At 43.3% G+C, this 15547-nt stretch overlaps 2 protein-coding genes and 1 pseudogene across 2 annotated transcripts; 1 reads left to right on the top strand and 2 right to left on the bottom strand.

The window, feature by feature from the left end:
• The first annotated feature begins 1679 nt into the window (after positions 1 to 1679).
• On the top strand, positions 1680 to 5914 carry klhdc7a (kelch domain containing 7A). Its single transcript, XM_029775133.1, has one exon. The coding sequence runs from the start codon at positions 2998 to 3000 to the stop codon at positions 5353 to 5355; it is 2358 nt and encodes a 785-aa protein (XP_029630993.1). The 5' UTR covers positions 1680 to 2997; the 3' UTR covers positions 5356 to 5914.
• Positions 5915 to 7055: 1141 nt separating this feature from the next.
• cfap107 (cilia and flagella associated protein 107) lies at positions 7056 to 9286 on the bottom strand. Its single transcript, XM_029774083.1, has 4 exons — positions 9075 to 9286; positions 8361 to 8471; positions 7976 to 8150; positions 7056 to 7592 (listed from the first exon to the last, which is right to left on the bottom strand). The coding sequence occupies exons 1-4, from the start codon at positions 9204 to 9206 to the stop codon at positions 7312 to 7314; spliced, it is 699 nt and encodes a 232-aa protein (XP_029629943.1). The 5' UTR covers positions 9207 to 9286; the 3' UTR covers positions 7056 to 7311.
• A 285-nt stretch (positions 9287 to 9571) lies between these two features.
• LOC115207083 (arylacetamide deacetylase-like 3) lies at positions 9572 to 11724 on the bottom strand (annotated as a pseudogene).
• Between the last annotated feature and the right edge of the window lie 3823 nt (positions 11725 to 15547).

The raw sequence follows: 15547 nt of genomic DNA, 5'->3' as shown, positions 1-15547 counted from the left end.
CTATGTCAGGTTGGATGGGGAGCGTCACTACACAGCTATTTTCAGGTCTCTCCAGAGATGTTCGATCGGGTTCAAGACTTTGCTCTGGCTGGGCCACTCAAGGACATTCAGAGACTTGTCCCAAAGCCACTCCTGCGTTGTCCTGGCTGTGTGTTTAGGGTCGTTGTCCTGTTGGAAGGTGAACCTTTGCCCCAGTCAGAGGTCCTGAGTGCTCTGGAGCAGGTTTTCATCAAGGATCTCTCTGTAGTTTGCTTCGTTCATCATTCTCTCGATCTTGACTAGTCTCCCAGTCCCTTATGCTGAAAAACATCCCCACAGCATGATGCTGCCACCACCATGCTTCACCGTAGGGATGGTGCAGGGTTTCCTCCAGATGTGACGCTTGGCATTCAGGCCGAAGAGTTCAATCTTGGTTTCATCAGACTAGAAAATCTTGTTTCTCATGATCTGAGAGTGCCTTTTGGCAAACTCCAAGCGGGCTGCTGTGCCTTTTACTAAGGAGTGGCTGAGGAGTGGCCACTCTACCATAAAGGCCTGATTGGTAGAGTGTTGCAGAGATGGTTGTCCTTCTGGAAGGTTCTCCCATTTCCACAGAGGAACTCTGGAGCTTTGACAGAGTGACCATCTGGTTATTGGTCACCCCCTTGACCAAGGTCCTTCTCCCCTAATAGCTCAGTTTGGCAGGGCAGCTCTAGAAAGAGTTTTGGTGGTTCCAAACCTCTTCCATTTAAGAATCACTGTTTTCTTGCTGCAGCAATGTTTTGGTAGCCTTGGTTTTTGCTCTGACATGCACTGTCAGCGGTTGGACCTTATATAGACAGGTGTGTGCTATTTCAAATATTTTCCAATCAATTGCATTTACAACAAGTTGTAGAAACATCTCAAGGATGATCACTGGAAACAGAGCTCAATTTCGAGTCTCATAGCAAAGGGTTTGAATACTTGTGTAAATAGGTTTTTTATAAATTTGCAAAAATGTTTAAAAACCTGTTTTTGCTTTGTCATTATGGGGCATTGTGGGTAGATTGATAAAGAAAAAAAAATATTTAATCCATTTTAGAATAAGGCTGTAACATAACAAAATGTGGAAAAAGGGAAAGTGTCTGAATACTTTCAGAATGCACTGTATGTGGATGTTCATTGAAGGCCCATCCATGATAAAAGAGACAGTGGACCAAATAAAAGCACACCACATTGAATGATGGATATTGTGTGACATCTTGGCTCTATTGTGTTTGTGTCATGTTCAGGATATTTGTAGGGCATGCATATCTGATGGCCAACAGAGGAAATCTATGTAATCATGCTTTTGATGTATGCAATATATTTTTTTCACAAGTACATAAAAAAATACACATATACACATCAATTGCTTTATCTTTTCACACGTCAGTGCTAAACTTGTAATCAGAATGCCCTTATGGTAATTTCGCCCTCTGATAGTCATGTATAGCTACCGAGTTCACTTTCCCCTCATCCTACCTTATCTTAATCTATTACACACTCCACCTATCCTCCAAAAAGAACCCTTACGGTTATATGGTTCACCTTAAATAGTTACAGCTGTTTAAACGGTTTACATTTCTCATTTCCTGTCCATATCATATCACAATATCATATCACAGGAGGAGAAGAGGTGAAAGTGTCTCCATACAACACTGCACATGCTGGCAATCATTTTGTTCTGCAGTGCTCCTGAATGGTACACCTGAGATGGCGGAGGCAGTGAGGAGAATGAGCTGCCTTTGTGTGACACTAGTGAATTATTCACGACTAACCATGCCGGCTGAGTCCGGATCCCTTTATGGGCATCTAGAGCCTATGCTATCAGATGGCCAAATAGTGTCTATGTCACAGAGGACACCGGTCAAATGGCTCCCTGCAGGACACACCTCCCTGAGATCATCGCATCGCTGCCGGCCCAGCTCTTTGTTATGACCCTGGCCTCGGTCAAGCGTGTCGTTATCGGCAACACAAATTACTATTTGACAGCTTAACTGCAGTGACTGAGTGACAGGACTCAAGCGTGACAGAGATGTATGTATTGTATGTCAATGCAGTCTATAAATATGGATAATATTGTCAGATTCATACAGTCAACATTCCTTTTTGGCATTGAGGCTCTGTCTTACAGTTGGTGTTCATAACGGTGTGTGATAGAAATTACCATATAATTTGTGCACTTACCCAGTCATTGTTTTTAGAAGTCTGTGCTTAAATGTATAGTTCATTTCTATAAGAACATGATCCCTTGCCTCTTTTCCTGTTGTAGCTGAGTCAAAACCAATGTGTTGTATAGTGTGTTGTATAGTATGTTGTATAGTGTGTTGTATAGTGTGTTGTATAGTGAAAGATATTTCATCTTTAGTTTTGCCTGTGCAAACAACTGTATCCTGGTCATGATGTCCTTAAATGTGACCAATCAGCCTTTCCCACGCCTTAGTCAAACCATGTTTTCAGCAGACAGCAGCCTGTCATGTGTTTGAACTGGATCATTATTTTCTTGTTGACATAGGTCTGAAATAGAGACATATGATCCAGGCCACTCCTACAAATACAGTCATGTAAACATTAGGCTCAACAGCACTATAGTCTGAATCTGTGTTTAACCTTGTGGTGATATAGTTTCCAAATTGTTCAAACACTTAATTAAATCACTCAGTAAACAACATGATAAACTCATCTTGTGATGAGTCAACAAATGTAAATATGTTCACTGGAATTATCTAAGTATGACTGTTCTCTACGACATAGTGAAGGCCAGAGCAAACATGATCACCTGTTGCAGGTGGAATGTGACCGCTGCCCCGCCCCAGCAGCGAGAGATGCAAATACTGTTGGTATCAGTTTACAAGTTGTCCAGAGAGAAGAGAGAGAACAGACACAGTCATCAGACCTCTGCAGCCTGCAGGTTACCAGCTACCATTGGCTAAGATGCACTGAAAAGAAATACCCAGACAAAAAGGTTGTTCACCTTGGCAACTCCTCCGTTTAGTCATGCCCATAGCAGATCTGCTGGGTGTCCAGTTCGACATGCAACTGCTGGGGAAGCTGACGTGTTCCGTGGCCGCCGTTCTGCTCATCTCCTGGGCTTACAGGTTCTACAGCTCCAGGGGTACAGCAGCTAAATCCCAGCTCTATGTGAGGCCTCCTCCAGACAGGCCCACTGAAGAACCCATTGGAACCTGTCTGAACTGCAAGATGGATCTGCGACCTCCAAGCACAGCCAAACATGACACCAGAAGTGATGGGGACAAACAGCCTGGCCACTCACGGAGTGATGACCTGACACCTGACAAGACCAATACAGGGACAGGGGAAGGAGAAGTGACCCAGATTGAAGAAGCAGGCAAGTTCACAAACACTAAGGAAATGGCTGCATTGCAGGAGGAATCAAATGTAGAGGAGGACAACAGCTTGGAGTTGGAGGAAGATATCCCCGTGTTTGTTGAGGAGGCTGAGATTAAGACCAATAATTGTATGTTTGGATCCATCTTGAAACTCCCTGATCCTAATGACAGTGGGCTGGCCAGCCCATCGGGCCGTCGATCCCCTTGCTTTCTGCAGAGGCTGGAGGGCAGTGTGGGGCTGGGGGTCGGCAGAGAGCTGAGGCAGGACCTGGGGCTCCAGGGGGCCTACTCCAGCTTTCTCTCCAAGGCAGAGATCACAGTGGAGGATGCCAACCTTGTGATGGAAGGACCTGGGGACCAGAGCATTGTGCGGGGAAAAATCTATGAATACTTTGTGGAATCGTCCTCGCACTCCATCACAGACTCCATATTGGGTCAGTTTGAGGGGGATTCACTGGACTCACAGTCTGTGAAATTTGGAAGCCGTGGCAGCAGCCTCTCTGAGCCTCACTCATCCCTAAGCCCCATCATCATGCGTGATCTGGTTTTGCCGCAGAGTCCTGTTGAGAGGCCGTTCTCCCCAGTTAGTCCGGAGTCCACATCTCCCATCAAGCCGGGTCTCATCCGCAAGGAGAGCTACCTCACAGCGGCTGAACATTCAGAACTCCTGATCACCTCTCTGATACCCAGAGCCTCCACCCAGCTGAGGTCCCACTCTCATGCCTATTCATCAGGGGATCCCAGCCCTGTCAGTCCCCTCAGTCCCACCACAGACACCAGGGGCCCCAGTGCATGGGAGAAGCCCAGCCTAGAAACCATAGCTGGGGCTAGATTTGTAAATCTGCCTCCAGAAAACATGGGCAGCTCAGAGTTGGAGAGCTTAAAGGCCAAACTTGATTTGGGAAACTGCATGGAGGTGCTGGAGCTGTCTAAGAAGCATGGGCAGGCCCCTCTGCAGCAGGCAGCCCTCAGAGTGATGTCTGACAACTACCTCCAGGTCCTCAGGGACCCAGGTCTGTATGGGATGCTGAGAGCAGGCGAGCGGGATGAGATTCAGAAACAGCGTATGAGAGGAAGGCAGTTCTTAGTGGCAGCCAACATGGTCCCTCAGGACTGGGTGGGGAGTAGTCCTCAAGGGACAAAAACAGAGCAGCGAGCCACCAACAAGCCATCCAGTGGTCTCTACTGTTATGATGATTATATAGACAGCTGGCACCCATTGTGTCCCGTCCCGCAGGAAGTCATCTCCAAAGGCTGTGCCGTGTGCACTATGGACAACTACTTATTTGTAGCAGTGGGGGGCTGCCAGCAGGGCGCAGACAGAGAGATGAAACCTTCCAAGAGAGTGTTCTGCTACAACCCCGTAACGTCCATTTGGAAAGAGATCAGTCCTATGAATGAGTCCAGGCCCCACTGCAAACTGGCAGCCCTACAGGGCTGCATCTATGCCATCGGAGGGGAGTGTCTGTCTACCGTAGAGCGCTATGACCCCCGCTCTGACAGATGGAGTTTTGTGGCCCCACTGCCCAATGATACATTTGCTGTGGCCCATCATGTCACGGTGTGCAATGGGGAACTCTTTGTTCTAGGAGGAACACTGAGATACACACTGTTGCGCTACAACCCAAAAATCAATGTGTGGAGGAAAAGCGCAATAACGGGAAGCAAAATGAGGACCACCGAGATAGTGGGCGTAAGAAACTTTCTGTATCGCTTCGATGTCAACCCACAGCTAGGCATCAGTGTGTACCGCTACCACACCGTGGCACGACTATGGTACGAATGCTGCACCAAACGCCTCGCCCACTGCCCTGCCTTCCAGTGTGTTGTTGTGGACGACACCATCTACTGCATAAGCCACCAGTTCACCATGAGGTTCCTGGCTGATGAGATCTCTCCGAGCTTCGTAGCGGACGATTTGAGTGTCCTCTCTGCAGCTAAGGGCATCCTTTTCCCCTTTGTACTCTCACTTCCTGATAAGAAAGCTCTCCAGACCAGCGTGTGACCAGGAATGATTCTCCTCAGCACAGACAAGGACAGAGCAGTGAGGGAGTATCTCATGTATTTATGCACCAAGGCCATTTTCATAGCTGAGAGTGTCCTACTGGGAAGCACAGCTGTCTTAATCAGAGGCAATGGAAGTAAAATATTAACACCATTAATGGTAATTAGACTACTGCTTGTTTAGATTTATTCAGGGTGTACTGCCATAGAAACTCCATGTTTTTGTGAAAGCTGCTTCTTCTTTTCATTTCCCTCCACCCTTGCACTACCGAGTTACTTCTAAATCATGCAAATGTAAAAATAATTAATAAACAAGTCTTAAGTTAATTCACTCAACCATAATGCTTTGGAGTACTGGGTTGATATAATAATAATCCCTCACAATGGGCAGCTGTGTAGGGTACAAACATTACTCACACAGGACTGGACTCAATACAATTATCCACAGTTGGTCTGTAAGTATGACATGATGTAGAAGGTTGTGACAGAGCATAATGTACTGTATGTGAGCTTCAATAAACAAAAGTCAATGCTACTTTTGAATCTCTTCTAAGATTGGAGTACAGTAGTCGCCTGTTTTCTTCTGCTGTTGTTTTCAACATTGTTGATATTAGAAGTAATTAAGGCACCAACATAACTAATGACTGTAATGAAAGTACTCTTGATTTTATTAACAAATATTTATCGTTACATTTGTACAATATTAATTAGCAGAAGAAAGAAATATGCAAAAATAATAAAAAACTGAAAGCAGTTTGTTCAGCATTGTGTTGGCATTTAAGTCATGTGGTTGAGTCATGATTTAAATGAAATATGTTTTCCTTCCAGACAGTGACTGATTTTCAATGATAAGTCATCAACAATTTAACAAACAGAGCTCTGCTGTGTGATGTGTCGTGTCTGACTGCAGAGTAAATCAATGAATTTGTAGGATGATAGATGTGGCGGTTAATTGATGTGTTGTATAATAACATCGACAATATACATGTTTGAATGAATGTTTAAACGTATAATAGTTTTTTCATTCAAATCAAGCTGTCTCACAAAGAGCAATCATAAACTAAGATCAACAACAGAGTGGCACGGAACCCTTGTCTCGGATTCCATTGTGTGACATGCCGCTATAGCGCCATCATGTGGTCTGACTAACCAAACACTCAAAGGAGTAATTGATAACACATGATCTACCCACATTTTCTGACTCACACAAAAATCAGCTTGAGTATTGAAATGAGTAACGGAGAGGCGGGCAGAGGGCTGCACTGACTGAGGCAGCAGGAGAATAGAGACACAGATGGTTGACCATCAAACATATAAGCATCTTTGATTCCTCCTAATTAAACACTTTGATTCCCTGTAATTAAACACCTAATGGAATGGGAGTTAGACAGGTCCCCTCAGAGTATGCCTTACATCACTCATAGCTCCTGATATGGACACCCAGGTCAGCTCAGACATCAACACTCTCTTTGATTTCCAAAGCATCTAGGCTAGGGTATTTGGTATTTTGGTATTTTATTAGGATCCCCATTACTCTTCCTGGGGTCCACACAAAACATGAAACATGACATAATACAGAACATTAATAGACAAGAACGGCAAATAGTGAAACAGCGAATTGCAAATATTAAGTGCGAAGAAAATAATTAGCATGTGCTTATCCTAAATGTTCAGATGTTCACACACACACACACACACACACACACACACACACACACACACACACACACACACACACACACACACACACACACACACACACACACACAGTGCCTTGATTTCAAGAGATTATAATGAGAATCCTGTTTAATTTTCTACATATTTTGATATCCCATATGTTCTGCTTCATTTAATTGTTCATGCCTTAGACTAATAAAAAATAAAATCCTCAAACAGCACCACTTTGAGTATCGAAACAGCGTGTGAGGCGCGCCATCTCAGGGCCCGAGCTCTGTGTCTACACAGCAGACAGGGGAGGGAGGAGGCTGGCGGAGACTGAGTTGTCTGGGACCTGTCTGCAGGGCCGTTGTTTCAGATCCATGTCCTTGTTGATTCGATTGGCAGGATGAAGCTTACTGGAGTGGCCTCGTGGCACACTGGCAAAGCGGGGCTGGCAGAAAGCACTGAGTGGGTACTTCTGGTACGCTGACCTGTACACACTCAGCGCAGGGAGGTGGGACTGCTGCTTGTCCAGACGGACCTGTCTAGACTCCACCAGGCCAAAGTTAGTTGGAGGTGCTGGAAGGGAGAAGGAAGGGAGGGAGAGAGAAAGAGGGCTCAGCTGTTACAGTGCTGCAGTCATTAATTATATCTGTGACAGATTTGGAGCAATCCAAGGCCATTTATTCTGCCTGAACTTTAATTGTTGAACACTGCATCTTTGTTCTTCCCGGTTTTTCTTTACTTGAGACTAGTTTGTAATTACAGCTGACATTTTTCTGTGCCACAGTCAAGTAAATACAAGCTTTTTATAATTCAAACATACTGTGCGATGATTTTTTACCATATAAAAGTGGATTTGTTAAACCAAGGTGCTGTGTTCCATATGGGTTTTGCACTCAAAACCTGGTGGAACCAATGCTTTAGAAAGGGGCTATTGTAATTTTGACTTCTTCTCTTACCCAAGATTGGGTGGTCAGACTTCTCTTGCATCCACGCCAGCCTGTCTGGATGCCAGGAGCGCAAGGCAGGCAGGGTGGAGGTGCCCTGGCGCCCATACATCTCATCATAGAGGGTGACCAGGTAATGGGAGGGCAGCGTGCCGTGGTGGGAGAGAAGCAGCTTAGCAGGAAGGCCCTGGAACACACCGCAACCCACTATTCTACTGGCCATCCATTGCTTTAAAACAATGGCAGATGGCACACTGTTTCTTTGATTGATTAGCTCATTACCTCTGGGGATATGAATCATCTAGGTTTAGATTTTGTTCTAACAGACTTTTAGGCCTAACTTGACTAGCATTTCGCTAGTGCTAATGATATCATGATCCTGCTGTGTAAGACTGACCTCAGCTTTCCGCAGCGCCTCTCGTCTGAGGATGACGTCTGGCCGGTGGTCCCTCTGTGGCTGGTAGTCTGCACGGTTGGTGCTGTTGGCTGTCTTACACTCTCGAGTGAACTGTCTCGGACAGACAGGGTAAATAGACAGGAAGAGGAGGAGGAGGGGGTGAGAGGAGGAGAGGAGGGATTGCTCAGCCACTTAAGCATGAGCTCAGCAAAGCTCACACTTCACCATCGATCCATGCTGTTGTACAGTATTTCTAAAGACATCCCTCTAGTCAGATCCTGAAGCAGCAGCCCGCGGCCCTGCCTGGCGTCAATGCAATTAGACTGCCTCTTGAGTCTCTCACACTGGGAGTCTGTGCTGATGTAGCTTAACTGAAGCCCTCTAATTATTTTTGTATAGATTTGCAAACCGACTGAGAAGCAGCAGAACCATTGGAAACCAGCCATTGAACTAGTTTGTTGAAGATCTTTGGCTACAGAAAGCAGGAGGTACAGCACATTCTCACACTCAGTGCAGGTTTTTCTTGTGAGAATCTCATTTGGATCGAAAGGAAAGGCTGCTGTACCCACGCTTTGCTGTAATTAAAACTCTTAATAATGACTTTTGATGACTCTTGCCAAATGTTGCATTATTTGATGAATTAGCAACATTCATCACAGGCAATGCATGATAGCAACAGCAATTAATTGAAAATCCCAAGATTAAAAACCCTACCTGAAACTTCTCTTCCACCCAGTTGCCAATTAGAACTTTGTTTGCATACTTCTGCTCTATTCTCCAGCCAGGTTGGGTCCATTTATCATAACTCTTTTCCTGATTTCCCATACTGTATGTGGTACTGCACATGGTGTCACATACAGCTGATTAAGAGCTGGTTTGGTCCTAATATTAGAGCATAGTTAGATCAAACAGAACGGATGATGGTGCATTTCACCTGCTCTCATTGTGACATAGGAGGAGGAAGCTCGGTTGCTATGGATACAGCAAACATTCTGTGACTGAAACAGAATAGTGGAACAGTAGTACAGGCAAATGGAAGGCAAAGGACCTGCATTATGATAACACTTGGTGCAGAATTCTGCAGCAGTTAGCATATATCTCATACATGCAATACACGTCTTCATTTAAATCATAATGAATATAATTGGACTTCATCTTTCTGTAGAAATGAAAACGAATGCCTTAACTGATTAAAATAAGAGTAAAACATGTACTTAGCTGTGTAGGAGTTTATTAGCTTTGCCTGTAAATAGAACAAAGTCACTTGCCAGGAACATGAAAAATCTAATCTCGAAATAATCCCTATATCATTTTATTCCAAACACCAAACATTAACATCGATTTTATCAGTTTAGTGTTTCTCAAAGCGTTTTTAGGTAGTTTAAAGTTCTATCTACAGCCTATCTTGTAGATGGGAAGGTTAACCAGCTTATTTTTTTATTGCATTAGTCTAAGGAAGCGGTCTGGCATGTGATGCCATGTGACTTCCAGTTCCAGGTCCAGCAGCCACTTCCTGTACAGGATCCCAACATCCCTCAGTATGTCGTACACACAGGTCAGGATAAAGGCCGGTGGGGTCAGACGGATAACAGTGTCATCCTCCAGGAGCGGGGACACCTCCGGATCCAGACGGTCTTTGATTTTGTGGTACACCTCTCTGTTGTAGTCTAAGTCTGAGTGTACATGCTGGCGGTGGCACCGCACCCTACACTCAGGAGGGAGGTGTTCTGGGGAGAACCACTCCTTGAAGGCCAGCCTCATCTCAGCAGGGATGTGGTTCCCCTCCAGCACATCCTGGCACACTGACGTGTCCCCGTTGAGATACTGCAGGAAGTAGAATGCCATCCAGCCACAGAACAATATGGGCACAGCATGATTCTGCTGGTATGAAGGCAGGTTTAAATCTGCCATCTGCAAAGCTGGGTAGATGAGGACCTGGGCACAGGGAGACAGCAGATGTCCATTCTTTCTCTTGGCCAGACGCTGTCACAGTATGGCTGCCAGGTTCCCCCAGCACTATCACCCCCAACTGCCACTCTGCCTGGGTCCACCCCGAACTCTGCCTCTGCCACAGACAGGAAGTGACACGTTGCAGTCTCAGTCATCCAGCTGAGTGGGATACTGATGTTCAGGGATAAGCCGGTATCTAAAGAGGGTAGAGAAAGGAGCAACATGTCGTCTTTGACAACTTCACAGCCCTTTTCACTGTATTGATCTGCTTTAGAAGCACATTTTGAGTCAGTGAGTCAGAAAGTAAAAGTTACCCAACAGAAACCACTGTGGTTTCAGCCTCTTTGGCAATGTGCCTGCAGACCTCATCTGCAGTATCTGATCACAAGAAACAGAACATTAGTGTTAGACTAGAGTAAACAGAGAATGAAACGTTTCTTTTTTTATATGAACAGGCCCCTACTGTAAGATAAATAAGCAACATTATCTAGACATTATGTTTTTCTTATCTTATTACCCAAATTACCCAATGCCCGTCCTCCACCATTGAAATACACCAGGCCCTTCCTCAGGCCCAGTGAGCCAGCTGTGGGCTCATACACTCTGACTGGCACCTCAGAGAAGGTGAGTTCTGTCACACGTAGTATAGGGGGAACTGGTCTTATAATGACCAGGAACTGTCTTCTGAACCAACTGGGGAACCTGACCTGATGACAGCCGAACTTAGAAATAAGGTTAACATGAACCATTGTGAGGTGAAATATTTTCCAATTGTCACAATATAACTTTGCTTTTCTTGATGCTTGCACACTAAGCAACAATGAATACAACAACATAATGAATAACCAGTGACACAGTTAAGGTTTTACCAGAAGGTGGACTACAGTACAGTACTGTGAAAACTCTGCTTGAGTATCCTTACCCCGAACAATGACTTTGACCTTTTGTCATTTATTGTTCTCTTATCAACACCATTGAAGTTTATCAGTGGTTAGAGTACATTGAAAGGACAGTTCTCTTTTTAATAGTATTCAAGTACGAGGATGTTTTTCTTTTCACCAAGGAATACATTAAATAAATTATTGTTTCAGAGACTTGAACGTGATTTGACTGCAGAAAACATCAAATAATAAGCACTAACAATTCCATAGATAGATACTCACCACAATTGCTATGCCAACAAACATGCCATGAACTACATGCAGTTTCCCTCGATTTGCAACCCCTTGAGGAATGTCTGAATTCATCAGCTCAGAATACAGTAGACCAATTACCAGAAGGAGGAAGGCTGCAATCAAGGCAGCAAAGCCAATTATTAAAATTGCAGTGATGTCCATGGTGCTTCTAGTGTGATCCCAGGTAGGCTACAGTAGAAATATGAATGTTTTATCCAGCTGCTTTGTTTTATTTGCCCCTCCTACATCTTTGTGTACACCCTGCTCTGACCTTGTTCTACCTAAGTGACTTTGAGTGGCAGTAACAAAGCGTCATTCATTATTTTATTCAGTGTATGTTATGGACTCAAGCAATTAGACACATTTAACACATATTTCACAATTAGCTATTTTTATGAATATACAGTGTCTTAGTTTGTATAAACACAGGATAGTAATTAATACATTTTAAATGTCCTTTAAAAAATGAAAACTGCTTTCACATTTATTGTGAAGCAGAGGATCTGAACTTTCACTGTTCATCTGTAGATGGCAGTGATGGCTTGAGTGATAGCAGACCATGTTCCCTAGTCTAGACACGTGGCAACAAAATGCATGGTATTTGGAATTGAAAACATTTAAATGTGTTGTTGTTTACAAAACAATTGATGTTCATTATAATTCAGAATGAAATATAAAATATGTACAGTACCAGTCAAAAGTTTGGACACAAGTCCTCAGTTCAAGGGATTTTCTTTATTTTTACTATTTTCTACACTGTAGAATAATAGTGAAGACATCAAAACTAGGAAATAACACATATGGAATAAAGTAGTAACCCAAAAAGTTTTAAAGTTTTAGATTTTATGTTCTTCAAAGTAGCCACCCTTTGCCTTGATGACAGCTTTGCACATTCTCTCAACCAGCTTCATGAGGAATGCTTTTCCAACAGTCTTGAAGGAGTTCCCACATGTGCTGAGCACTTCTTGGCTGCTATTCCTTCACTCTGTGGACCAACTCATCCCAAACCATCTCAATTGGGTTGAGGTCGGGTGATTGTTGAGGTCGGGTTACTCTCCTTCTTGGCCAAATAGCCCTTACACAGCCTGGAGGTGTGTTTGGGTTATTGTCCTGTTGAAAAACAATGATAGTTGCACTTAGTACAAACCTGATGGGATGGCGTATCACTGCAGAATGCTGTGGTAGCCATGATGATTAAGTGTGCCTTGAATTGTAATTCTAAATGGAACCAAAAATCTCAAATTTGGATTAATCAGACCAAAGGACAGATTTCCACCGGTCTAATGTCCATTGCTCATGTTTCTTGGCCCAAGCAAGTCTCTGATTCTTATTGGTGTCCTTTAGTAGTGGTTTCTTTGCAGCAATTCAACCATGAAGGCCTGATTCACGCAGTCTCCTCTGAACAGTTGATGTTGAGATGTGTCTGTTACTTGAACTCTGTGAAGCATTTATTTGAGCTGCAATTTTCTGAGTCTGGTAACTCTAATGAACTTATCCTCTGCAGCAGAGGTAACTCTGGGTCTTCCTTTCCTGTGGCGGTCCTCATAAGAGCCAGTTTCATCATAGCGCTTGATGGTTTTTGGTTTGTCGAGATCGGTGTGGAAGAACTTGACTGGCCTGCACAGAGCCCTGACCTCAACCCCATCAAACACCTTTGGTGTGAATTGGAACGCTAATCGCCCAACATCAGTGCCCGACCTCACTAATGCTCTTGTGGCTGAATGGAAGTAAGTCCCTGCAGCAATGTTTCAACATCTAGTGGAAAGCCTTCCCAGAAGAGTGGAGGCTGTTATAGCAGCAAAGGCGGGACCAACTCCATATCAATGCCTATGATTTTGGAATGAGATGTTCGATGAGCAGGTGTCCACATACTTTTGGTCATGTAGTGTTTGTCATTATTAAGATATGTGTTTTATTTTACTTTCAGCTCATGCCCAGAGATGTTTTGAGGGGGTGGACAAGGCCTCAATATGGACTGCCATGGCCTAAAAGCTATAGGACGTTGTCAACCAACTGAATCCAAAAGCAGAATAAAATTAATTAAATTAACTTGTGCTAGATGATCTTTTGTAATACTATGGCAATGTTAAATAAATCCCATGAAATACCCACACAACAAAACAATGAATAACCAATGAATAACCCATTAACATCCAATGAGAATATGAGTAATACAATGAAACCCCAATGATATTCTTGTTAATTTCCAATAGGAAACCCATTGCATTCCAATGAGAGTCCCGTTACAATCTCATGGTTTTCAAGTGTTCATGGGGGGCTAATTCACAATGGGAATCCAATGGGAATCAAATGTAATCTTTCCAATGAGAATTTTTCCTAAGGGAATCTGGTGATCACGACATAACAAAAGGTGTTTTGTCGAGATCACGAGATAATCAAAAGTACCAAGCATCATCCATTCATTTGTTCAGATGCACGACAACCACTTCATCAAAGAGCCCTGTGGCTGCTTTGAGTGCAAAGCAGGGCATTTAAGCCCTGAACGATGCCTGACAGGCAAACTCGTCTCCCAGCTTGTCATCTATGCTGGTTGTTAGCTTGCATAACTCAGGTGTAGCTGATCTGATTCAATATCAGCCTCAGAGATATTTCAGATTCATTATCAGTCTCAGCCACTCTGTAAATGTAAAAATTACCCATAAAACATTAAGTGTCTCTTACAATTATACACATATCTGTTATGCATTCTGACAACCAGCATATACAACAAGCTATCTAGCTACCAAGACTAGCCTTCAGAAAGCCTTCAGAAAGTATTCACACCCCTTTACTTCTCTACATTTTGTTATGTTACAGCCTGAATATCAAATGGATTAAAAAGAGATTTGTTTGTCACTGGTCTACACACAATACCCCATAATGTCAAAGTGGAATCATATTTTTCGAAATTCTACAAATGAATTAAAAAATAAAAGCTTAAATGTCTTGAATCAATAAGTGTTCAACCCCTTTGTTATGGCAAGCCTAAATAAGTGTGGGGTGTGGCAGAAAAAGCCGAATCCACAAATTTGAAGGGGTGTCCACATACTTTGGATAAACAGTGCCTTCGGAAAGTATTCAAACCCCTTCACTTTTTCCGTATTTTGTTACGTTCAAGCCTTATTCTTAAGTTATTTAAATTGTTTTTTTCCCCCTCCTCAATCTACACACAATATCACATAATGACAAAGCAAAAACAGGTTTTTAGAAATTTTTGCTAATTTATTCAACATAAAAACATAAAATATCATATTTATATAAGTATTCAGACCCTTTACTCAGTACTTTGTTGAAGCACCTTTGGCAGCGATTACAGCATTGAGCATTGTAAGATGGCGCCGGAGAAGAAGGCAGATGTTTTACCTGCCCCAAGCCGATTTTGTTTTTTGTTGTTGTTTATTTGCGTTGTTTGTCACTTATTTTTTTACTTATTTTGTACATAATGTTGCCACTACCGTCTCTTATGACCGAAAATAACTGGTCTACACACAATACCCCATAATGTCAAAGTGGAATTATATTTTTCGAAATTCTACAATTGAATTAAAAAATGAAAGCTTAAATGTCTTGAATCAATAAGTATTCAACCCCATTGTTATGGCAAGCCTAAATAAGTGTGGGGATTTTTTGTTGTTGTTGTTGTTTATTTGCGTTGTTTGTCACTTATTTTTTTACTTATTTTGTACATAATGTTGCCACTACCGTCTCTTATGACCGAAATAACTTCTAGACATCGGGACTGCGTTACTCACCACGGACTATCAGAATCCTTATTTTCCTTTCATGAATCTGACGATCCCGATGCGAAGGATATACTGCTTCCTTTGGGAACAGGCCCAGATCCTCGTGATCTGCGTGAAGAGGAGGCGGAGAAAGAGGGGCCGAAGGTCGGGCTGCCTTCTGAGAATTTGTAGGCGATCAAATAAACCCCACTTTCCTCCATTCTGACAATATCAACATACAGCTGGCTGGTTATACGATGTACCGCAGGATAGAACAGCAGCGTCTGGTAAGACAAGGGGCTGCGGTCTATGAATTTTTGTAAACAACAGTTGGTACACA

The sequence above is a fragment of the Salmo trutta genome, chromosome 14 (assembly GCF_901001165.1).
Source record: "Salmo trutta chromosome 14, fSalTru1.1, whole genome shotgun sequence".
NCBI classification, from domain to species: Eukaryota; Metazoa; Chordata; class Actinopteri; order Salmoniformes; family Salmonidae; genus Salmo; species Salmo trutta.
This window is presented reverse-complemented; position numbering and strand designations above follow the sequence as displayed.